The 24,104-nt window shown below is 40.8% G+C and overlaps 1 protein-coding gene and 1 long non-coding RNA gene across 9 annotated transcripts in view; one reads left to right on the plus strand and one right to left on the minus strand.

Moving 5' to 3' along the window:
• The first annotated feature begins 12,115 nt into the window (after positions 1-12,115).
• Positions 12,116-15,605, plus strand: LOC310759527. The gene is made up of 2 exons (XR_014546379.1): positions 12,116-12,965; positions 13,337-15,605. It is a non-coding gene; the product is annotated as an uncharacterized lncRNA (long non-coding RNA).
• Positions 14,433-24,104, minus strand: part of B3GNT2 (UDP-GlcNAc:betaGal beta-1,3-N-acetylglucosaminyltransferase 2) — a 50,761-nt gene continuing 41,089 nt past the window's right edge. For 7 of the 8 annotated variants that reach the window (XM_083606673.1, XM_083606672.1, XM_083606671.1 and 4 more), the window contains one exon: positions 14,433-18,059. In XM_083606673.1, the coding sequence (XP_083462799.1) occupies positions 16,857-18,050 (1,194 nt within the window). In that variant the 5' untranslated portion in view covers positions 18,051-18,059 and the 3' untranslated portion in view covers positions 14,433-16,856. Of the gene's footprint in view, positions 18,060-21,515; positions 21,847-24,104 lie in introns of all 8 variants that reach the window. The other variant, XM_083606670.1, reaches the window with a different exon arrangement.

Raw genomic sequence — 24,104 nt, forward strand, 5'->3', positions numbered from 1 at the left:
AGCACTGCCTGTAGGCTACTAGCAGTGTTGAGAGTGCAACATATTTCTAAGAAGTAGTCAAAGAGATAAAGATCAGCATCAGCCTGCCTGAATAACATGAGCAAAGCCAGTTCAGTGGTTCCTGTGTTGACAGGAACGTATCTGTGGAACTAGCAGGGTACACACACACACGAAGGATTGAGTTAACTTCTAGTAGGGAGAAACACATTGTAATAACTGAATGTTTCTACTGAGGTGAGTGAATAATTAAAGCAGTTAATTCAAGGCTGCCTTTCCTATGAAATAGATAGCAGCCCATATAAACAGGAAAGCGGGAAGAGGCCAAAGACTAGAGATTTGTCATGGAATATTAGCAGGACATTAGAAGTGTACATAAGGTGTGTTCAGAAAGGAGAACTGCTGGAAGGGCAAGAAGGTGTGCAGTGCCAGGTGGGCCTTGCATGCCGGATAAGTTTTTGCACGTGGGAGACAGACAGCTTTCATTCAAAAGTCCTGTACTTCACAGCTTCCCACTGCATGCATCTGTTTCCTATGCGGAGGACGGTGCCGGCTGAGGCCCTGCACAGTGGCAGAATCAGCTCCCAGCTGGTGGGTCCTTCTGAATTCCTGGCTCCCCTGCCAGGCCCTCACTTGGTTAATTGCTGCCACCAACCATGTTCCCACCTCCACCATATGCAGTTCAGGAAACTCAAGGTGTGGTTTTGCTACCGCGGGCAAGGTATTCTGTGAAACATCCTATCACTGTGTTCTTTAACTTGAGGTTAAAACTATTGTGATGAATTTTGGTGTTCAGGGTTTGGCTAAACAGTGTGGGGGTCCTATTTACTGAACACAGCATGTTTCCTAATCATGCAACAGTGAAGCTTGGAAGAGGAAAATCCAATGCTTCTGCAACTAACCTCCCTACTCCACCCCCCACAATAGATGAGATGACTGAACAGTCCACTGAATGTCACACAAATCATGCTGGAAGCTATCAATTGCTGTACTGCTTGTCAGGTGAAGTTAGTATCCTAGTCACCTTTCCACATGAAAAAGCAAAATGGGGATATGTGTGTTCCAATTTATCAAGCTCAAACTAAAACCATCTTAGATGTGCAGTACATAGCTGTCAGGGTCTCCACTACCCCAGAATCAACAGCTTAGCCATTGCCAGCAGCCCTGGACCCAGCCATGACAGTGAACTTAGTAAAAACCAAAGAAACTGCTTCTCTTTGCTTCCCCCATTCTAAAGACAGATAACCATTGCATGTCATCCCTATCACTTCTCATTTTCATGTTTCATTGATCTTACTTACCTAAAGCTCTTGTGAGACCTGGACTTCCATTAACTTGCAGGCCAACTTTTCCTCCTCCTGGTTTGTTTCTCCTTTCTGCAGTCTCACTGGGTCTCTAAATGCCTGCCCGAGAAATACCTGACTCTCTCTCTGCAGTAGGAACTGTGTAAGCTCAGGGTCCAGGCAATGAGAAGTGGGTCGCCTGCACAATTTGTAACCATTTAACTCTCTTGCATTTCTGTATTGGTGCTTCAAGCCACAAAGCCATTCCTGTTTGTTTTTTGTCATTTTGTAGAAATAAAATAAATAAAGCATAGCATATGGTGTGGGTTCTTGCTAATTCCCCTGAAGAAACAAGATAATATTGGCATTTATTGATTCCTGCCAATTACCCCCAAATGAGCAAAGCAATATGGGTAATTTCTAATGTAATTGTGCCAGTAGCAATAATTTCTGTGCCATATAAAGATCCACAAAGTGATAGCTCTGTGAAAATGTCTGTAAGCAAGATTCAGGTTCATGTCTGTGTCTGTGAGCAGATTTGGTAACAGCCTCTGACTGATGACATAGTGGAGATTTCTACTAATTCTCAGATTTCAGTATCAACCTCAAAATTACATAATTACACACTGAACAGCTGGAGGAATTGAAATCATTGCTAGAGTTGTTGGAGCTTTTAAAAAAATGTATTTTAAAGTTTGCCTAGCAACAGAGGAGACTGAAAACACCCCATATTGGCCAATATGATTATGACATCTCTGGCCTGGTCTTCCAGTTTCTCTTTATCAGTCTTCAGTTCAGTGTCCACTCTCTCTCTTGTCTTTATTGATAGCTCTGTTGTCTCCTGACAAACCCCCAAATATTGTCCAGCCTTTAAAAGTGAGGAATTTGAAACTTTCAGGAGGCTGGAAGAGGGTGGCTCTGTTGATTCAACTTCTATTGCTAAGTTACAGGGACACAGGTGGTGCTGTGGTCTAAACCACCAAGCCTCTTGAGTTTGCAGATCGGAAGGTCAGTAGTGTGAATCTGCACAATGGGGTGAGCTCCTGCTGCTTTGGTCCACTCCTGCCAACCCAGCAGTTTTAAAGCATACTGTTGTGAGTAGATAAATAGGTACCGCTACAGTAGGAAGGTAAATGGTATTTTTGTGCACTCTGGTACTTGTCTCGATGTCCCATTAAACCAGAAGCAGTTTAGACATGCTGGCCACATGACCCGGCTCCCTCGGCCTGAAAGTGGAGATGAGTGTTGCACCCCATAGTCGAATTCAACTGGGGTCCTTTGCCTTTACCTTTTTTACTAAGCTGTCCTCTTACTGATCTTTCTTGAGCAATCTGTCACTTTTGAAATCTTCTGGTCACAAAAATCTTGCAAAGGACCTAGTAAGCCCTTTGAGAAGGATGCATTTCTTACCTAGGTCTCTAGAAATCCCAGGAATGCAAAGGAAGCAGGTAGGAGACTGCTGAAGAGTAGAAGGTGAGGAATCCAGGGGTCTTGATAGCCTCCTTTGATAGAGGAATTCCCCTGCTTAGGGGCAGGTGATGGGATAGGAACAGGAGGCTTGTCTTTGAATTGTGGAGAAAAGGAGATGGTGGGCTCATTTTGTCTCCCTCCTGGAGACCATCCCCAAAGAGAGAGAGAGGGCACAAAGCTTTGTGTATCTTAGTTTAGAGATGCAAATTTAGAAATAATCACTCCAGTTTAAATATAAATACTACTAATATTGCCACAGTTGGGTAGACTGTTTCAATTTGATGTAATATTTGTATGCTGCTTTTGGAACAACCAAGCTGAGCTGAGTCAGCTCACAACAACAACAACAACAACAACAAAACCTAATAAAAACAACTGCTAATACAGAAAAAATGCAATAAAGGTATAACAAATACAATCTCTGAATCAAAACAGTATAAATCGCAATATATGAATGTATTATAATCAATAATATGCCAGTAATGTTGATAAGCTCTGAAGCAACACTCCCAATCATACCCAAACAAGTCTCCCCATCTCTCCCCTCTCACCTGAAGACTGTGACCAAGTTACCTGTTTGTCTGCTCAGTCTGCTGCCGAGCTACTAAGTGTTGATGGGCAACTTCAAGCCCCCAGTTCTCCCTTCTTGTGGTTAGGCTGGGTATGGCCTGAAGGCACATGAGGCCACAACCTTGCTGAAGCTAAGCAGGTTTGGGTGTGGTCAGTTTCTGGATGGGTGATAGCTTGGGAATCACTAGGCCACTCTGGGTTCCATGGCTAGGAAAAGGTGGGATAGAGAAGTAACAACATAAGAGTAAGAATTCTTTATAATTAAATTGGACATGGACTGAGAGCCCTTCAAACAGAAGCCTCTCCTTTGTAAAGTAGAACACATGGCCACCCAAGGCAATCTTTTCATTGCGGCATTTCAGTCAGAGCCTCGAAGAGGTACCAGGCAGGCATGGGGAGGTGCTTAAATTTAGATAGTGCCTCCCTTTTGGGGGAAGAAAATTACTATGTGTTTTGGAACCTCTGCTCTTTAATTCCAAGCACACGGGCACAGGCTGTAGTGACTCAAGCTGACTGATGATTTATCCCAGCAATCTGCATTAGGGAAAATCCCATACCTGAAGATCTTCCTTGAACTGAGTACTGGCCGATTGCCAGGACTCTGCTGAGTAAGCTCAAGACAATGCCCTTATACCTCACAAAGGAAGGTACCAAAAGGAGGGCATTGTAGAATGAAAGGGTGGTGAAACAGATGCCTAGAGAAGGCAAACAATGCATGTATGCTCGGAATACATATTTCACATCATCTGAAAAGTGATGTAAGAAAACCTTTCAAACAGTACATGACTGCATTTGCAAAATTAGTAACACACAAGGGTGACATTAAATGAAACCAGCGCTCCACAGAAGTAAGTGGTCTGCTAAAAACGAGCCAGTGAGTCAGTGCCCTATTGCTCATCTCTGCTCATTTCATGTTAAAGTATCTCTCCTTTTGAGGGCGACAGCAACGCCCATACAATAACCTGTTCCCTTTTTACAAATTAGGATCTGACGTGGTAAAAAAAATATGGTCTGGCCTATGCAGTAAGTCCAGGATGAGGGCAGCATTTGGATGCAGGCCTCCTCAGTCATTTCTTACAGTGGCTGAGCATGAGCGGGGGGGGGGGGGGGAGGACTGTTTGGCATCTTCCCTCTCCTCCGCTACCAGAACTGTTTAGCCTTGGTTGCTGTTCTGAGGGCCCGGCTAGGTGTCTCAGCTGCAAGGCTGTCTGAAGACCACCTCTTAGGTGACACAAGCATTGCAAGATGGTGTTGGAAGCACATGCCAGCAGGGTAGTCCCAGGGGGAAACCTCTGATGGGTGAAGATGAGCAGAAGTGGCAGGGCTCTCTGCTGTGATGGGGTGGGGAGCTTTGCATTTAATTTTCCATGTGGAAATTAGATGTTTTCATTTTGGGAGGAATTCAATGTAGCACTTAAGCAGATTGCTCTGTCTGTGCATGCATTTCTGCCTGCCAGATGGAATGATCTGCCCTCTCCTCCTCCCATGCACTGTTCTGGGGGGTTCTCCCAATTCCCCCTGAGTCAATTTGGTGGGACAGGAAGGGCAAAGGCTCATTGTGCTAGAGGAAGTCCTTGCATGGGCTTCTGCTGGTGGGGCTTCTTAGTGGAATCCCAGCCTAAGAGTTTAGCTGTCTCAAATGGGGATCGAAGCTGCAACCTTGGCATTATCAACATACTCTCTCCAACTGAGCTATCCAGGAACTATCTTTTAATGGGACTGTATTGATCACACCAGGCTTTCCTGGTAGAATACTTTTCAGTGACAAAAGCACAAAATAGAACCACTAAGGAAAGAATTCTGTAGAAGTTTCTTGTTAAAAGAGTTCTGTAGAAATAGTGCAATGGTTGCCAGACAGGAAAGAGCGGGGGAGGAAGCTTTCTTTGCCTGTGAGGAATGCTCTACAGAACTGTAGAGGTTTTGGCTCAGCCCTGCCAGGCAGGGAAAAGCTGAGTTGCAAGAGTGTGGGAGGTGGCAAAACTGGTGCACGGTGCATAAGATGACCCAGTTTATTGGTGTAATGGACACTGGTCCAATGGAACAACACTTGCAAATATCCACATGCTTTTACTAGGAGCGAGTGCAATGTATGTGATTCATTTGGTGGTATCCATAACTCCCTGCCCTCATCATGACTAAACACTGAAAAGAGATTCTGAGAACAGCAACAATTTCTGTTTGTATAGCATCTCGTTATTTGCTAGGCCCTTTTGTGCTCTGCTACCTGGCAAACTCACCTGGCAGGAAATTTCTTTTGTTAAGCCAATTCATCTGAGTTCTAAAGCATGAAATATGTTTGTGTTAAACATCCCTTTTCTAACATAATTGATTTTCACTGATTTACAAAGAAAGTATGCTTAAGAACATAAATAGAACCCTGCTTGATCAGACCAAAAGACGATCTAGTTCACTATTCTGTTCCCACAGTGGCTAGCCAGATGCCACTGCTTGTGGGACTTGAGGGTAACCTTGTGATCCTGAACAACTGGTATTCAGAAGCACAGAGGCTCCAATACTACAGGTAGCATGCTAGTAGCTGGGAGTCCCGCATGCTCCACAAACACAACTCTGGTCATGACAACTCAGGGCTTGCAACATTTTTCACCAGCTAGTTTCCGAACAAAAGGCAACACCATCTAGTGACTGGCCGAAATCTATCCCTGTTAATGTAACTACAGTGGTACCTCGGGTTACAGACGCTTCAGGTTACAGACTCCGCTAACCCAGAAATAGTTAGTACCTCAGGTTAAGAACTTTGCTTCAGGATGAGAAAAGAAATTGCGTGGCGGTGATGCAGCGGCAGCGGAAGCCCCGTTAGCTAAAGTGGTACCTCAGGTTAAGAACAGTTTCAGGTTAAGAACGGACCTGCAAAACGAATTAAGTTCTTAACCCGAGGTACCACTGTATGTACAATTGGTTGTGAATCAGACCTCAGTCATGGTGCAAAGATATAGCACTATAGTTTGTAATAATTCAGATGCGATCTAAAAGTATTCCGTGTGAATTGGTATGGAGGATTTAAAATGCGATGTAATTATGAAATACAAGGGACTGCCACCCCTGGCCAACTCCTCCTCCCTTGACACAGCCTCCACCCCTTGCCCCTCTTCCCTTGCCAAAAGCACCTTCACTCACAGATCACCCCCATCCTCCACTTGCCTTTAAATGAGGGAGGTGCGCACTTCACAGAGTGGCTTGCTAAACCTTTCTATGAAATGCTTCCCCCGACTCCTTGGTTCAAGGCCTCCCACCAGCGCTGCTTCCTCACTCTCTTGCCTGCTGTTGGTCACACTGGAGTTGGTGTAGTCAGCTGTATAAAGGTAAAGGTACCTCTGACGTTAGGTCCAGTTGCGGACAACTTGGGGGTTGCACACTCATCTCGCTCTATAGGCCGAGGGAGCCGGTGTTTGTCCGCAGACAGCTTCCGGGCCATGTGGCCAGCATGACTAAGCCGCTTGTGGTGAACCAGAGCAGCGCACAGAAATGCCATTTACCTTCCCGCCAGAGTGGTACCTATTTATCTACTTGCACTTTGACGTGCTTTCAAACTGCTAGGTTGGCAGGAGCTGGGACCGAGCAACAGGAGCTCACCCCGTCGCAGGGATTCGAACCGCTGACCTTCTGATCAGCAAGCCCTAGGCTCTGTGGTTTAGACCACACAGCGCCCTCAGTCAGCTGTTTACAGACACACAAACTGGATTAAGAAGTGTTGGATACCTAAGTCAAAGGGTTGTGATTTGCTTCCTGCAGCGGTATTATTCAGTGAGCAACACAGAATGGCATGATGCAACGCAACCCTGCTAAAATATCCCAAAGATGTATTCAGTGCTAGCCATACAGAACTGTGAGCAGTCATTGAGTCACACCCCACTTGGTTAATTAGACTAGAGACAGATAAACCTGTACATGGCCTTGCTGAATCAGCAGCGCAGCATTTGGGGAGAGATAAGGAAGCCGGGGAAGAAGTCCGATGTGAAGAAACTTTTTGGAGAGGCAGATACTAGTATAAATGAAGTGTGCTGGATTTCAGCCTTAGGGATACTATAAAAGGGCAGTTTTGCCTCTGTGTTGATGTTAGATTTCTGCTGATGTTAAAAACTTTTTCACTTTTATTCCAAATCAGTGGAAGGCTGCAAATTAGGAACAAAAGGATTAGAAGCGGGCCAAGAGTTGTATTCTGCCTATCCAGTCTCCAGTCCAGCAACAGGAAAACTCTTCTGTCAAATCTAACAGCTGCTTCACACCATACCCTCAATCATGCACACAGACCTGTGTATTAAAATGTTATGTGTTAAAACAACTGAAGGTTAGTTGAAGGAGAAGGAGAATTGGCTGGGCCAAGAAGAGCATGGAGTAAAGGGGGGGGCAGAACAATGTGATATGAGCCGATAGCAGAACTGTGTTAATAATAAGTTAAAAAGCAGGTTAATCAAAAGCTAGACTGAGATGCTGTTTTACCAATTTTGGTTTTCTTTCACTCACAGCCAGCACTGCATTTTCCAGCAAAGTTGCCAAGTAGAAGGCATTTCCATATCATATGGAATTCTTTCAATTTTATCTCAGGCACAATCATACTTACAGAAAGTCTGAACGTTTAGGCAAATAACTGATTTTTTTTTCCTCTTTCAAAGCCGCTTGGTTGGAGAATTTCTGATTTATTATACTTTTAAACCAAATTTATGTCTTCTCTTAAGCACCCTAACTCCCACTAAAGGTTATGAAATGTGGCTTAGTTGCTTTGCAGATACCTTTTTGCATACCAAATTCTTCCCCTCCTCCATTATTACAGGGTGGTGTTTTGTTTCATGTTGTAAACATCCTTCATGTCTCAAGCCACAGCAGGGCATTTATGGCCATCATGATTGTAGCACAAAAAGTGGTTGTGTGACGTGATACAGATACTCAAAGCATATTATATATTATGAGATTAATTCAGAATGATGCAACTCTCTTAAATGACCACACCACTTAGGGAAGGAATATCCTTTTATTACTTTTGAATGCTGGAGATGCACTTTTGCCACAATACTGCAGTATAAAAGCACTTGTAAAGAAAATGTATGTATTTAATTTCTTATTACTTTCTTACTCAGGAAGCAAAACTAAGATTGTTTTCCACCTGCATTTATTTTGTGAAAATGATGGACTACAAGTTATGTTTATGCAAGTACAACTGAAAGGTACCCAATTCATACTTTTTAAGGAGATGTGACATTTGAACATATTATTATTAAAATTTGTATACTGCCCTTTATCTGCAAATCTCAGGGTGGTTCACATAAAATCACATAAAATTATAATTCATGAGAATCTCTTGCCCACCACTCTTTCAAAGAACTCTCGCGTTTCCATTTCAATGAACCTCTTTTTCCATGGAAACAGGGCTCAGGATTCCCAAGGATACCACCAGCCTCGCTCCTCTCCTGTGAGTGAAGAAAATAAAAGTAACTGTGTTGAAAAATAACATAGCTCCCTTGGTCTCATGTAAGCAAGCTGTAATTTAATCACTTGGGACCAATCAGAGCTTGATAAAGAACAGTGTTATCCTTGACGTAATTTTTTTCCCTTCTGCCTCTTAAATCCTGATATATATATATTCAACAAACCTCTAGTTCCAGTGAATTCTGCACACAAAGAGACAGGATAACTTTTAATTGTGCTTCAAGCTTAGCTTCTTACTGAACTTTCCATGCCAGTGGCAACCCACATGATGATCTTCAGATGTTCTTAGCTTCTCCTCACCAGGAACGCCCAATAGGCAGGCAGGAGAGGAGCTAGAGTCCAGCAACATCTGGAGGCATGGTTCTTAGGAAAATTCTATTATTCCAGTTGTCTAAGGACCAAAGACTATGTGATAATTATTGTTGCAGTTGTTATGCAAGTGGCCACTGCAGGGAAACCGGAAGGTCCTGGGAGTGGAAAGGGGAAAGCGTTTAGCTTCCACCCACTGCGATCTTACAAACAAATTGTCTTTCTGAAGCAGCTATTTGCATTTCATGGGAAGCCTTCACAGCCACCATCTTTGCTTCCTTCAAAATGCAAATGGCAAAAAACAGCAACACATATTAAAAAGCCACCATGTCTCAGAGGGGAAACCATCAATTCAATCCCTGCATTGGAGGGGGTTGGACTAGATGACCCTTGGGTCCCTTCCACCTCTGAGATTCTATGATTCTATGAATCCCCTCCCCTCCAAGTTGCTCAGGCTTGTGGTAAAGGGCAAACACAATCCATATTCCTTGTATAACATAGGGCAAATGTTTATTGAATACATAAATCGTTCAGGCTGTGGCAGGAATCCACCCGGCACTCATGGGAAAATGTGGCGTGATCTCTTAGAGCAATCAAATGAAACTTTAACACCTGGCATGATAAATGTCTGTAATTTTATCAGGACAGGTTACTAATTTTTCTGTACCATGAAAATAAATAAAAACAGTATTTTAAAAAGTTGCTCAGGCTTCCCTGTAAATACTATTTGCATTAAAATATGCAGTTAGCCTCACACCTAGTATGACCCTAAAAGAATATGATCAGCACCAGGTTAGAACAGGCGCTATTCTTCGCACCCTGTGCCTGTCTCGTGTGTTCCTAGTTCACAGGCTCACTTTTGCTTATGCTAAGAATGAATAGACCTAAAGAATGATAAATCAGACACACAGCCTGATGCATAGCAGAGGAGACTGATCTTCCTGCATTTCTTAAACTGCACACTTGCTCCACAGAAACAAGAGAGCGTGTAATTGTAGGAGCATTCAACATCCACTGTAGGAGCATTTCAAACAGGCACAGATCTTTCTGGTATTTGTTTAAATTTCTCAAGTATTTTAAACCTTGCATTGTAATGTGAGTTTCACTTTAGAACCTGAAGTACATTGCCTGCCTATATATACCCTAAAAAACAAAACACTCCACAGTTAAGTATGTGGAAAAGCTGGATGTGCATTCACATTTTGAAAACGGCCTTTGTGAACATGAAATTATTTTATGCGATCTTTTTTCCGTAAGAGAAGGAACTACTTCAAAATATGGATTTGTTTATCATTTATGTACGTACCTAAGTAGTGCTTTGCTAGCTATTACCATTGTCTAATTGATCCCTGTGGAACCTTTTCAGACAAGAAGCATGTTTTTGAATATTGTCCAAGCAACCCAGGCAGGCCTTGCTCAAAACAAGACGAAAGATGAAAGAAGCGTTTTATCCAGTCCTGCTGTGCCAGGTCAAGTTGAAGGCACTCAAATCTGAAAAGCTCACACCGTGTCTCCCACTCTCCACTCCAGTATTTATTTACACAGCCTCATCTAACATTATCTCCATATTAAACTGCTGTTCTAAAGTGGAGAATGCTTAACATATTCTGCTCATGAAACATGTTGGAGAGAAAAGACTACAGTGAAAGATTAACTTATTTTAGAAACCTAATCACAGATATTAACAACAAACAGAACTGAAGTCATAACTATTGTTGTCAGAGAATTACAATGCTATTTGATCGCGTTATAGCACTATCATACAATTATATATAAAGATACAGCTGCCGAAGATGCTGTGGTTTGTTAATCCATGGCTTTCCATGATGTCCAAACTAAGTACTGCTTACAAACCAGGATTGGGTTTAACAAACCACAGTACAGCAGTTATCATTTTTTTTTTAAAATGATTTTTTATTAAAGGTTTTTATAACAACAACAAAACATATAACAAATACATAAACAGACAAAAACAAAAACAAAACAAAAAAAATGTACCATTTCGAATCTTAATTTCTTATACCTTTCTTCCCCGACTTCCTCATGCCTCCCTTTTCTGTATTCCAAATTCTTATCAATTGCTCAGCAAATCTTCCCTTATTTTAATTTAAATTTAATCTAGTCTTCCTTATTCTCCTTGTCTTAACCCTTGCTAATAGTAACCATTTACTTTCCAATCCAACATCATTCTAACTTTCATTAATTTTGTAATATTTCTTTAAATAGTCCTTGAACTTTTTCCATTCTTCTTGCGCTGCTTCTCTTCCCTGGTTTCGGATTCTGCTCGTCATTTCTGCCAGGCCCATGTAGTCTATCACCTTCATCTGCCATTCTTCCAGTGTGGGTAGTTCTTGTGTCTTCCAGTACTTCGCAATAAGTATTCTAGCTGCTGTTGTAGCGTACAAAAAGAAAGTTATGTCCGTCTTTAACACCCCCTGTCCGACAATACCCAAGAGAAAGGCCTCTGGTTTCTTAGGGAAAGTATATTTAAATACCTTTTTAAGTTCATTATAGATCATTTCCCAGAATGCCTTAATCTTCGGGCACGTCCACCAAAGGTGAAAGAATGTACCTTCCTTTTCTTTACATTTCCAACATTTATTATCAGGCAAATGGTAAATCTTTGCAAGCTTGACTGGGGTTATGTACCACCTATATATCATTTTCATAATGTTTTCTCTTAGAGCATTACATGCCGTAAATTTCATCCCGGTGGTCCACAACTTTTCCTAATCAGCAAACAAAATATTATGACCAATGTCCTGAGCCCATTTAATCATAGCTGATTTAACCGTTTCATCTTGTGTATTCCATTTCAGCAGCAAGTTGTACATTTTTGACAAATTCTTAGTACTGGGTTCTAACAATTCTGTCTCCAATTTTGATTTTTCCACCTGGAAGCCAATTTTACTGTCCAATTTAAACGCTTCATTTATTTGATGATAGTGCAGCCAATCTCTCACCTTCCCTTTTAATTTCTCAAAACTCTGCAATCTCAATTTGTCCCCTTCCTTTTCCAAGATTTCCCAGTATCTTGGCCACAGTACAGCAGTTATCAAAAGAAAATTCTCTGGGCCATACTTTCAGAATAATCTTGCACCACACCCAGTTTTTTATTGGTAAGGAATACACTGAAAAACAAAAAAGAAACGACTCCTAGCTGTGCTTGATTCATAATACAGAACACAATTACTTTATAATAGGATCATGGAACATCCAGAAAGTATAAAATAATGCAACTACATAAGAACATGAATCATTCCCAAAATATAATTATAAACAAGCCTCTTATATTTGAACCTTAATATGTGTACAAACTCATTGAGAGGTGTGAACTTGCTTTTGCTGGATAATCTCATTTATATTAGGTCTAATTTGAGACAAAGAAATCATCTCCTAATCAACAAAAAGAAACCTTTCTCTTTTCTGAGCTATCATATTCATCAGTTGAAAATCCGTGTTCACAACAATATGTCCTAAATATCACTTGGTGCTCTTGTTCTCATTTTGAAAAGATATCTATCCATATTCTGCATATATATATATATATATATATATATATATATATATATTATCTGAAACGTTTAAATGTTTCTTTGATTGTCCTTGAATCTTGCCAGATCTTGCTAGTGTGGCACGTCAGTCACACCCTTTGAGAACCAGTCCCATAGTATCTTCTCAAAGCCAAGAAAGGGGATAAATGAGTGCCCAAGGCTCAGTCTGCTCAAAAAACTATTTTGATTCATGGTTTATGGAGGTTTCATATGTCTTTATTAAGACTACTGTTATTTGATCCATATATTATAGGATTTATATTTTTATTATCTTAACAGCAAAGGCTTACTCTCAATGGTGCAACTGTTACTTTTAAAATTATTGAAGGATATTAACAAAGTGTAAAAAGGTAAAGGTATCCCTAACCATTAGGTCCAGTTGTGACCGACTCTGGGGTTGCAGTGCTCATTTCGCTTTACTGGTCGAGGGATCCGGTGTACAGCTTCCGGGTCATGTGGCCAGCATGACTAAGCCGCTTCTGGCGAACCAACGCAGTGCACAGAAACGCCGTTTACCTTCCCGCCAGAGCGGTACCTAATTATCTACTTGCACTTTGACATGCTTTCGAACTGCTAGGTTGACAGGAGAAGGGACCGAGCAATGGGAGCTCACCCCGTCATTGCGGGGATTTGAACTGCTGACCTTCTGATCGGCAAGCCCTAGGCTCTGTGGTTTAACCCAGAGCTCCACCCACGTCCCTTATTAACAAGGTGTATACTCAGTCAAAACAAATTAAGGTGACGCTGTTTCAGATACTCGTCATTTTTCTGCTGTCCTTTTCTTAACTTCTCAGTGTCATTTTCAGTTCAGCTTATCTATTCAAAGCAGTTTAAAATAGTTGGTTAAAATTTAAGAACTTTAGAGCTGTGGGTTAAATTGATTTTTGTAACATTTGTGCCTTATCCAAGTATTGTACGGGGATTATAGTGCGTCTGGAAGTGGTGTACTCTTCCAGTTGGGGTTCCTTTTTCCAGGGAAAGATTATGCCAAACATACTAAGATACCACAAGACTCTTGCTTTTGCTGCAACAGACTACTATAGCTAGAGCTCTACTTTACCACTTTAACAGGTACAAGTTGGCAGCATATGCTTTCAGATTCTTAAGAGTGTTTGTGCTGCATTCATCATCGATTTCTACTGTAATGCTTCTAAGCTACTCGTGCTGCCCTCATGAACAGGTCTGGAACCCCATGATGAAGGGAAAGGGAGTGTGTGCCACTGAACTAGGAAGACTTCTGAATAAACATGAATTTGGGCTGCACATGTAATTTTGAAATGGGACTGTTGTGTATTTCTCATTAACTTGCTTTTTAAGATGTACAGCACAGCTTGAACTGTTCCTAAGTTTACAGCACCTGTTCCCTATTAGGAGTTACTGCCTTAGGCAACAGTCTAAATTGTCTGAATTTCCTTACATTCATTAAGTTATTGGCAACTTACTGTTGTGTTAAGGGCTTTACCATTTATTTATTTATTTATTTATTTAATTATCACATTTATATTGTATCTTTCCTCTCTAAGAAGCTCAGAGCAGCATACATGGAGTTTACTCAATGGCCAGGTGTTGTTTTCAGTTTTATTTTTGGATAGTGTCTAGTGATTTCAGCACTGAAATCAATGAGACTTAAGTCAAAAGTAACTTGACTCACCTATTTCAGTGGAGCCAAAGTGCTGCTACCAACATAAAGTGGAATATGTTCCTGCTTTTGCATACACAGAACGTACCAGATAGAACCAATCTGCTGTAAAGTCAAAGTATTAAAATACCGCAAACAAGTTTCTAATCAAATCTTACAGCAACACACTTTTCAAATTCAAAGACATTTTATTTTATTTACAAAAATAGAATTAAAAAAAACTCATTTTTATCTCTTGATAAAACGTAGAGATTGCAGACAATATGAACTTGGTGGTGCAGTAAGCGTGGAGTAAAGCAACAAAACGGAATACAGAAAAATGGGGGAAAACGAGGTGAGCGACAAGGACTAAGATGAACAAGCTTACTGTGTGTTTTCTCAGAAGTGTGTTGCAATGTATTCTTTGGGGCTTATCCCTAGGCAAGTGTTCACAGGATACGGGCCTTAAAGTCCAGTCCTCTACATGTCTACTCAGGAATAAGCCCCTTTTGAGTTCAATGGTGCTTGTTCCATGTAAGGGGGAACAGAACAGTGGCCTTAGAGTAGGGGAATATACTAATGAGTGCTGCTACTGCAATGGGGCTTCCCCCTTCCTCTCCTCCACCCCCACCCCAAATTGGCTGTGGGGTATAAGAACAACCTCCAGAAATGCATGCGGGGGAAGGTTTAATGACTGCCATGATGAATTCCTCCCTCAGCAATTTTCTTTCTTAACGTAAGCATACAACTATATCAGGATAGAATATTTTTAAGAATGAACAGATTTCCCTTCAAATCTAAACATCAAAAAGATAGAAACCCCTCTGAGGAGACTGGAGCCTATCTCAAAACAATGTGGAAGAATGCCACTGCTCTAAGTTTTGGATTATCGTAAAGACGAGCATTATATATGCCCCTGCAAGCCCCTTTACTACCATGCTGCCTGTAGATCTCTTTCTCAGTCTCTCTGCCACTGAAATGTTACCTCATAATACCACTAAGCTTCCCCTACACCATGGAAATGGAAATGAACTTGGACAACTTTGCTGCACCCACAGAAACAGAGGGGCTTTTCCAGTGCAAAATGTCACTCCTTGTTGACTGGTTATAATTTGCTCCTAGCAAGCAGTGCAATGGTAGAAATTGCACCAGTGTGATGGACAAGAACATGGCCCCATCTTATGGGGCAACAAACCACAGACCCAGGCCATAAGAGCTCTCAAGTAAATTAAAGTTGACATACTGATGGTGATCATTATATAGTGTGAATTATTTAGACTTGTCTATACAAATTGGGATGTACACACATATACTTTTTGAAATTCAAAAACAATTAACTTTATTTAACTTTTTATATTTCAACACATTTAAAATAGTTTACTCTATTTAAATATGACTGACAACACTATACAAATATTTCTTAAATATATTTAAGAAAATGTTTTGGTCTTCCATCTGAACAATAAATACAGGCACTTCTACGTATATAAAGAAAGCAGTCACTGTTTTGAATAATTGTCTGATATAACACAGATGAAGATATGGCAGATAGAGTGTTTTAGGACCTGTGCCTTTGAGATACCCTTAATAATTATAGGGGTCATTTGAGTGATTTGGAATCTCAGAAATTGCACATTTTCATAAGGTTCTAACCCTAGACCATAAGGAAGGCCCAGTTTTTGTAAGCCAATTAACAATTCACATATCAGTTAATTTTATCAGTGAAGTTGCCTGATTTTTTTAAACAACATAAAAGACAACAGAGCAAATGTTAAGCCTACTGTGGAAATAAAGAGACTGTGTAGGTCTGGTACCAGTTTCAGAAAAAGTGTAAAACGCTTGACCATTAGCTAAGTCTGATGCAAAGCAACACTTAACCTCCCAAAATACACTTTAAACTATACAGCTTCTCAGCCATAGATATGTATCATCTGATATTTTAAACACAGTTACATACAGGTTACACAGATCTCCATCACATTTAACTGAATACTGTTCAGTGGGAGGATATAACGAGACAGTGGAAAAGGAAAGCCATAAAAACCAACTGTTTGGTGACATGAGTTGCATTTTACTCAGGAGTAGGTCCATTTAAATCCATAAACTTAAATTACTTGTAACTTAATTCCAATAGGAGTACTCAGAGTATGAGAGCTGAACACTCCACCCAAGTTTATTTATTTTGAAGTTACTTTCTTGAATTTGAGTTCCAAAACAGTCTCCGAGATATCTTATCTCAGGAAAACAAATCAGTGTATAGCTTCTATCACCACAATTAAATAATTATTATAATTAGAAAACAGGAAAGGTCTTCTAATATTTGAGCTAAATGGTCATTAAATTAATAGTTTAATCACAACTTCTGAAGGGTATGCTTTTTCAGGTTTTTATTCGGTGAAAGTATTGAACACATGACAGTGGAAAGATAAAGGATTGCATCTACATGCCATATCCTCATGATGTGCATTGTTACTGATGTAATTGTTCTTTTAGACGTTCTGGACAAACCATTTATAGCAAGTTTTGCTTTGCAAAACAAACCATTCAAAGTACTAACCATTTAGCCAAGAAATTAAACCCAAATTTGGAGAGAACTTTTGGACATATATGTACTCAACAGCTTAAATCTGGATCTTGCAAGTTCGTCCAAATCTTAATAATTTCTTGGGGTTGCCTGCTGTGGACCAACATTAGATTTGTGTAGGAACAAATATTATCCCTGTGTTTCTCTTCAATGCCAAAAGTTTTGAAGCCTTTATGTTTTTCGGGAGCAAGCCCAAGTTTCTGAAGGCACATTCCAGTATAGACATCATCAATGGGATAGAGTAGGACTTGGTCAGATGCATTGGCTAATCTTAATGCAAGATCACCAGAATAGAGAAACCCACCACCTCCTGCATATGGAGGGTAAGAGCCTTCATAAATACTTTCTGGGATATAGTACTTCAGTGTCTTGTCACGATGAGGTCCAGCATCTTTGATCACATCACCTATGAACAAGTCTTTGGCTTTATCCTTGGTTAAACTCTTCAAGTAATCCAGGATCTGATGCGTGTTCACAAAAACATCATCATCTCCCTTAAAAATAAACTGGGCATCTGGGCAGGTATTGCTCACCCATTTCAGAAACAGTACCTCTTTCAGGGTTAAATTGAAGAAAGTATCTTTGTAGTCCCATAAAAGAATATCTTGGTGGGTTTCACTCTCAAATTTCAACATATCTGAGAGATCAGGAAAGTTATCCTCCGGAGAGTTCTGGCCTAACAGGAAGACCCTCACAACAGTTGCATCTCCCGATTTAATTTCTTTCCCCCAAGACTGTCGGATTGCTTGTCTTCTGTCAAAATGGGGAATAAGTGATTTGATAGCCAGAAGCAGAAAAGGTTTATGTTTGCACTTGTGTGGTTGGTCCACTAATAATGAATAGTTTCTACATCTCAAGTAATGCAAGAAGTCTTTAAATCTATCTGGCAAGTCTTTAAAGCCATTAATTTGTAGAGCTACAAATGGGTCAGGATCACACGCATTTGAAAAGCTGCCATTAGAAGATAAGCTTTCTTCCACTGTCATATTTGTAAGCAATGCAAAAATCGGATTGGATAAGCGTTCCAGCTTCTGCTGCTGTTTATTCCAATATGCCTTGTGAGGAACAAATTTTTTCCAGAATTTGGCCTGTGGTATTATAACGTGCCTTTTTGAATTCTTTGCTTGGCCGCTGCTCTTTGACACCTCCACAATCACATATATAAAGAAGTTGACCATCATTAGAATTCCCAGCAACTTTAATCTTCTGCGTCCAACACTCATGTCTCATATCTAGAAAAAAGAAAGAGCCATTAACATCTGAAAAACATGTAATGGTATATATAGCAAGATATCGTTCCAGATGAATGCAATTATTGTGTGACTAGGTATTTGGAAGAATGCGAAGCTCAGTAAATCAAAATCTCATCCTGAACTGGGAATACAGTAATGCACAAGCTGCTTACAGCAACCAGTATGAATGAAAGGTATAAAACTGAACAAACAACAAGATTTTATTTCATAGAACTATAGAGTTGGAAGGGACCCAAGGGTCATCTAGTCCAACCCCTTGCAGTTTATTGAAATAGTTATAAACCACATTTTCATATAAAATGTCACAGGGCAATATACAGACTAAAAACACAGTATTAAAATAAAAATGTGAAACGTATCACTGAGAATTGATTGGCAAAGAATCTCAGATCTGAAAGGCCTGTCTGAATAAAAGTTTTTAGAAGGTGTCTAAAAATGTGCAAGGAATGCTCCTGCCAAACTACTATAATAAAATAAATACTGGGGTAGGAATTGTTTTTGTTTGCCATTACGTTATGTATGTTTGTGTTTTTCTATTGTAAACTGCCCTGTGATTCACAGATGTATGGTGGTATAGAAATTTAATAAATAGATATTAAAATATAAGCTAGGAGTTCCACAGGGCAGGGGCACACACACACTAAAGGTCTGGCCCTGATAAAGGCAGCTAAACCTCAAGGGTACCTCTGTCTCTCGGACACATGCTCTTATATCCGACTAGGAGAACAAGCTACCTAACAAAATAGTTCTTAATGTACTGGATTAGTCATTTGTATTACTGATAAGGCATACCATATTATCCACCAAAGTGGAACTGAATATGGAGTATAAAATAAACTTAGAGAAAGTTATTTTCATAGTACTACTTGTAGTTTTCATTATAAGTTTTGACTTACAAAGCACTGCCCATATGCTGCATTGCAGGGTGTGGAATAAATGTATTATTACAAGTACAGTATTATGTATGCCTCTAGGCAATGTACAGTTTAAAACAGATTAACGATATAGAACATCATGATCAAACTACAGCTAGCAACACAATCCCACCACAAGCTCTCTCTCTCTCTCTCTCTCTCACACACACACACACACACACACACACACACACACACACACATCGCTCTTAGGTTATATAATTCCAATAAGCAATATTAAAACACTGGCTGAAAAAGATGCTAAGATTTTTTTAATGTTGAAAACAATTAAAAGACTTCTGAGAAAAGAAAGGTTTCTCTCTGGCACCAAGGAGACTTGAAGGGGTGGGGCAGGAGAAGAAGCTCCCTTGGGGAGAATGATCCAAGGGCAGTGAATGGGCATGGCCAAAAAGGCCGTCATTCATTGACACTGTCCAAATCTCAACAGAAGAGCACTCAGCAGATCTCTGAGGATGATACAGATGATACAAGGCTTCTTTTGACGTTCTTCAATATGATCAGATAAAAGATCTTGCTATGACCATTCTAATTCTAAGTCACTGTTGCAACATGAACATGTAATTTCAGAACAAATTAAGTAAAATGTTGCTTAATAACTAGGATGTTAATGAAGGTCCCCTGAACCCCATCTTACCAATGTTTGATCTTACTCTAAAGGAGGCAATTGTGAAAACAGCTCACACCAAGAGTGTAAGTGGTTAGAAAACTAGCCTGAGTTTACCTTCATATAGCTCTAGCTCATTGGTTGTTTTTTCCTCCCATTTCCAAAGGGAGTGTTTGAACAAGGAGAGGCTTTTGTCAACTCTCATTTTCATTTTTGGAGGATCCAAAAATATTGCTTTTGATCATCCTAGGGAAAAAAGTAGCACAATTTCCCCAACCTATAGCTCCCTCAGATGTTTTGAGCTACAACTCCCATCAGCACCAACAAACATATTGCACTAACTGGAAGTTATGGGTCAGGAAAGGCTGAAGGAGTCTGTAAAGTAAAACTTGATGTATACAGTTGATTTAAGCATGCGAATTATGTGACAGAGACCTTTCATATATTGGCACCTTAAAATTTATATGAAGGATTGTGTGTTTAACATTCCCCTCCCCCTCCCCGCCCTGAAAAATATTTCAAAATTCCCTTTCATATAAAAGCTTGCATTAAATTCTAATGCAACAGACTGGGAATTAATGCTTTTCAATTTGCTCCTAAATTTTATCATTCAACCGCAGAGACCCAAGGGTTGGTCGTCTTCTGTAGCTGCAGCAGTGCCCTTATAAGATTCTACAACTAGAGCCAGTGTGGCATTATGGGCAGTGCCAGGCTTGAACCCGAAAGACTCGGGTTCAGATCCCCCCTCAGTCATGAAGCTCACCTTGGCCTGCCACTCATTCTCAGCATAACCAACTATCAAGGCTGGTGCAAGGATAAAAATGAGCGCTGGGGGTGGGGGAGACAGGACGGGACACATCCATCTGTACCAGACTACCTCGGCAGAGGAAGGTTTGCTGCTTGCTAAATAATACCCAAACCCTTCCCACATGCGTGTAGCAGGTCAGACTGAAAACAAGGGGTGCCTTTAGACATCTGTGGCACTTTACAGCGTAGAACACATAAATAACAGCAGCAAAGTTACTTGTTTGGAAGTTGTAATACCAGTTCCACCATACAGTACTGGTTAAGCAGCAATCTTTACCCTACAGGCCTAAGGGAATGTGCAAGAGTAGCAATTAGAATTTCTTTTTTAAAAATACTCAATGGCAGTCAGGGCATTACTCAGTTGGATATCACACAAATAATTCCTGAATGCCCCTTGGAATTATGCCACTTGCATTACTTTCATTTAAAAATATTTACAACATGCTTTTCTGCTAAACAGAACATTTAAAGAAGTGGCCACAATCTCAATGATATATGTATAAAAAGCTCATGTAGGTAGGATAGATAAACCCAAATAGCTGAGAGCAAAACAAGCACAGAAACAAACGCAGCAAACAGAAAGTAAACTATTCCCAAAGCCCTCAAAACAGTCTTTGGCTGCAATATTATACTCACTTATCTGGGACTAAGTTCCATTGAACTCAGTGTAGCTTACTTTTGAGTAGAAATGTATAGGATTGCGCTATTAGTGTGGAGACAGAAGCCAGGAGTGAAGAGGCCAGATGTATCACTGAGGTGAGGGAGATCCAGAACCTGTGTGCAATGGCTGTTAAGGCCCTGCCCTAGTAAAACACCCACACACCCACCAAAATGCAGGAGAACACAGCCTTTCCTCATAATTAAAGAGTCAAAACAGTCTGTGGAATTAACTACCAACTAATTATTTTATGCCTGATTTTTAATTAAAGCATTCCGAAGATAAAGGCAAGCTCCTTAGTTATTTAAAAGAGAGCAAAATTATTTATAGGGTGATAAAAAGCAACTACGCTTTTATCTTGGGGCAATAACTTTGCCCAGTATTTAATACTAAACTGTGAATGAGGAACAGTAGCAGGAATGTAAGCTTACCTTAAATGTAGCTTGATATCAAGATGGATCCTAAGAAACTAGAGGCTTTCCCACCTCCTCCTTTCCACTGAAGTTCCCTGTTCCCCCTTGAAAAGCCAATCCAGGGGGCTTGTAAACCCTAACGAACAGCATGGGGAGCTACTACTGGAAGGAGTTGGCAAAAGCTGAGAAACCCGCCCCCTGCCAGCAGCTGTCTGGATCCAACCTGCACCCTGGTACACAACTGTACTGTGCGTGTTGTTCTGTAGCCACCTTCATCTGGTATGCCTAGAGGTGTCTTGACAGGCAGACGGTGATCTATATTGCTCTCATTCCTTCTCCTGCATGCTTCCTATACACACAAAAAATCAGAGAAGGAGCAGGCAAGTAAAAGAAGTTAGGGTCCCCACCATTTAAGTCCTCACTACTGCTAACCATTGGAGAAATTTAAGAAGCAAGACAAGATCAACCAAGAGCAGTTAGATAGGAAATTATAAATGCTTCTTGTGCAAAATGTCTTCATACCAATTTTTTCCTCCTCCAATTCCAACCATTTTCTGGGGATTCCTCAACACCTTGGATAAGCTTTGGGGGTTGTATAGGGATATCCATTTGAATTTTCCCATAAAGGCGTAATCTTAAATTTTCATTTTATGTTCACATTGTATTTCTATATTTTATATTGGGGGGGGGGGTACATAGTGTGAAAAAGAGTAATTATTGTTGATAGTATAAAAATGCTGTAATAAATAGTAAAAATTAATAAGTGAACTCCAGAACAGAACCACTTCTAAAAACAAAATAATTATGACCAGAGTAATTGCCAGGAATGAGCTATTTAAATGTAAATTAATCCATTTACGTCTAAATAGGAGACATGTGCAAAAAAAATAAGGTAGGCATCAATCTTATGTCTGCTTTTGTTGCACACTAAGGAGAAGGAATCTTGGCTATCTAGGGGAATTTTACTCACTTGTTGAGATAAAGCAGACTGCAGGCTTCAGCTACACTTAAGGGTTGTGTTTGCATGCAAAGTTAAACCATGATTTTAGCCCAATTGTGGTTCTCCTGATCCCCCCAAACCGATTCTGGGGGTGCTGGGGAGGAGAGGAGAAGCCCCGTTGAACAACTGGAAGCCCTTGTGTAGGGCTTCCATTGATGGGACTCGTTAGCTGAATCTTGTCCTATGTGACTTAGCTGCATCTGGAGTATTGTGCCCAGTTGAGGGCACCACATTAAAAGAATGACACTTATTAACTACAGTGCTTCCAAAGAAGGAAGATCAGCATGGTGAGAGGTCTGGTAACTAAGTGATATGTGTTATGTACGTTTAGTCTCAAGAAGATCAAAGGAGTACATGACTGTGGTCTTCAAATATCTGAAGGGTTCTCATGTATAAGTGTTCCCTGTTGCTCCAGAGGGTGGAATTAGAACAGATGGGTGGCAAATGCAGAGAAACAGATTTCTGCTAACATTAGCAGAAACCAGAGTGGGGGCCAGACATTGCACACCTAAGACTGGGCCCAGCCTCCTAATACTGCTGTGCTGCCTTGCATATTCCTTTCTTTGCTCATCAAACCTGAGAATGCGCCTGGCTTCTCTGGAGAAAGGGAGAGCAAGGCATTGCGGAAGAGTCGTCCAGAGAGTGCCAGTGTGGTCCTCACTTTGCAGCACTTGAATCACAGCTTAAATACACAATTATAAACTTCTTCTATAAACACTAAAGTTTTAAGAAAATGTTGACGTGTATTCTGAAGCAAAAACTGTGCAAGCACCCTCTGGGTGACTGCTTCCACAAGACCTCACTCTAGGGAACTCTTTGTCAAAGTGAAGCCAGGCCTTCTAGTGCCACTGCAGCTGGTGGGAGCAGGTGAGTGAGTAGGGGAAGTGGCAGCAGTAGATGGGCAGACCAGCCACCATATTTTTCGCTCTATAAGACGCACCTAGTTTTAGAGGAGAACAAGGGAAAAAATATTCTCTCCCTCTCTGCTCAGCGCCTCTCCAGCAAAGCGGGAGGAGAAAAGGAAGGGGCTCCGTTTCTCCTCCCGCTTTGCTGAAGGGGCCTGAGCGCAGCGGGAGCGAAAGCAACACGAAGCCTCCTGAGCACAGCAGGAGGCTCCCGCTGCGCTCAGAAGGCTTCGGGCGTCTATTCCTGAAGCCAGGAGAGCAAGAGGGACCGATCCCTCTTGCTCTCCTGGCTTCAGCGAAAGCTGCGCAGCCTGCATTCACTCCATAAGATGCACACACATTTCCCCTTACTTTTTAGGAGGGGAAAAGCGTGTCTTATAGAGCGAAAAATATGGTAATTATGTTAGTGGACAGCCAGCTGGTTTGTTAATAGCAGTGGTGGTGGTTGGCTGGCCCTGTGACTAGAAGATGGTGGGTCATATGATCTGCTAGTTTTCCCCATCCACTTCATTCAGTGTGGGCCTGGAAGAAATTTTCTCACAGCATTATTACTGATTGAATTAGTTTTTTTATGTGCTGTATTTTAATCCATGGCTTAAGTATTATGTGCAAACACAACCTCACTGCTTCAGATGGCACACAGTTGGCATTTTGACTATGAATCAACAGCCAATCAGATAAGCAGTTAATAATATTGTATAT

The sequence above is a fragment of the Podarcis filfolensis genome (genome assembly GCF_964270895.1).
Source record: "Podarcis filfolensis genome assembly, chromosome: 3".
Classification (NCBI taxonomy): Eukaryota; Metazoa; Chordata; class Lepidosauria; order Squamata; family Lacertidae; genus Podarcis; species Podarcis filfolensis.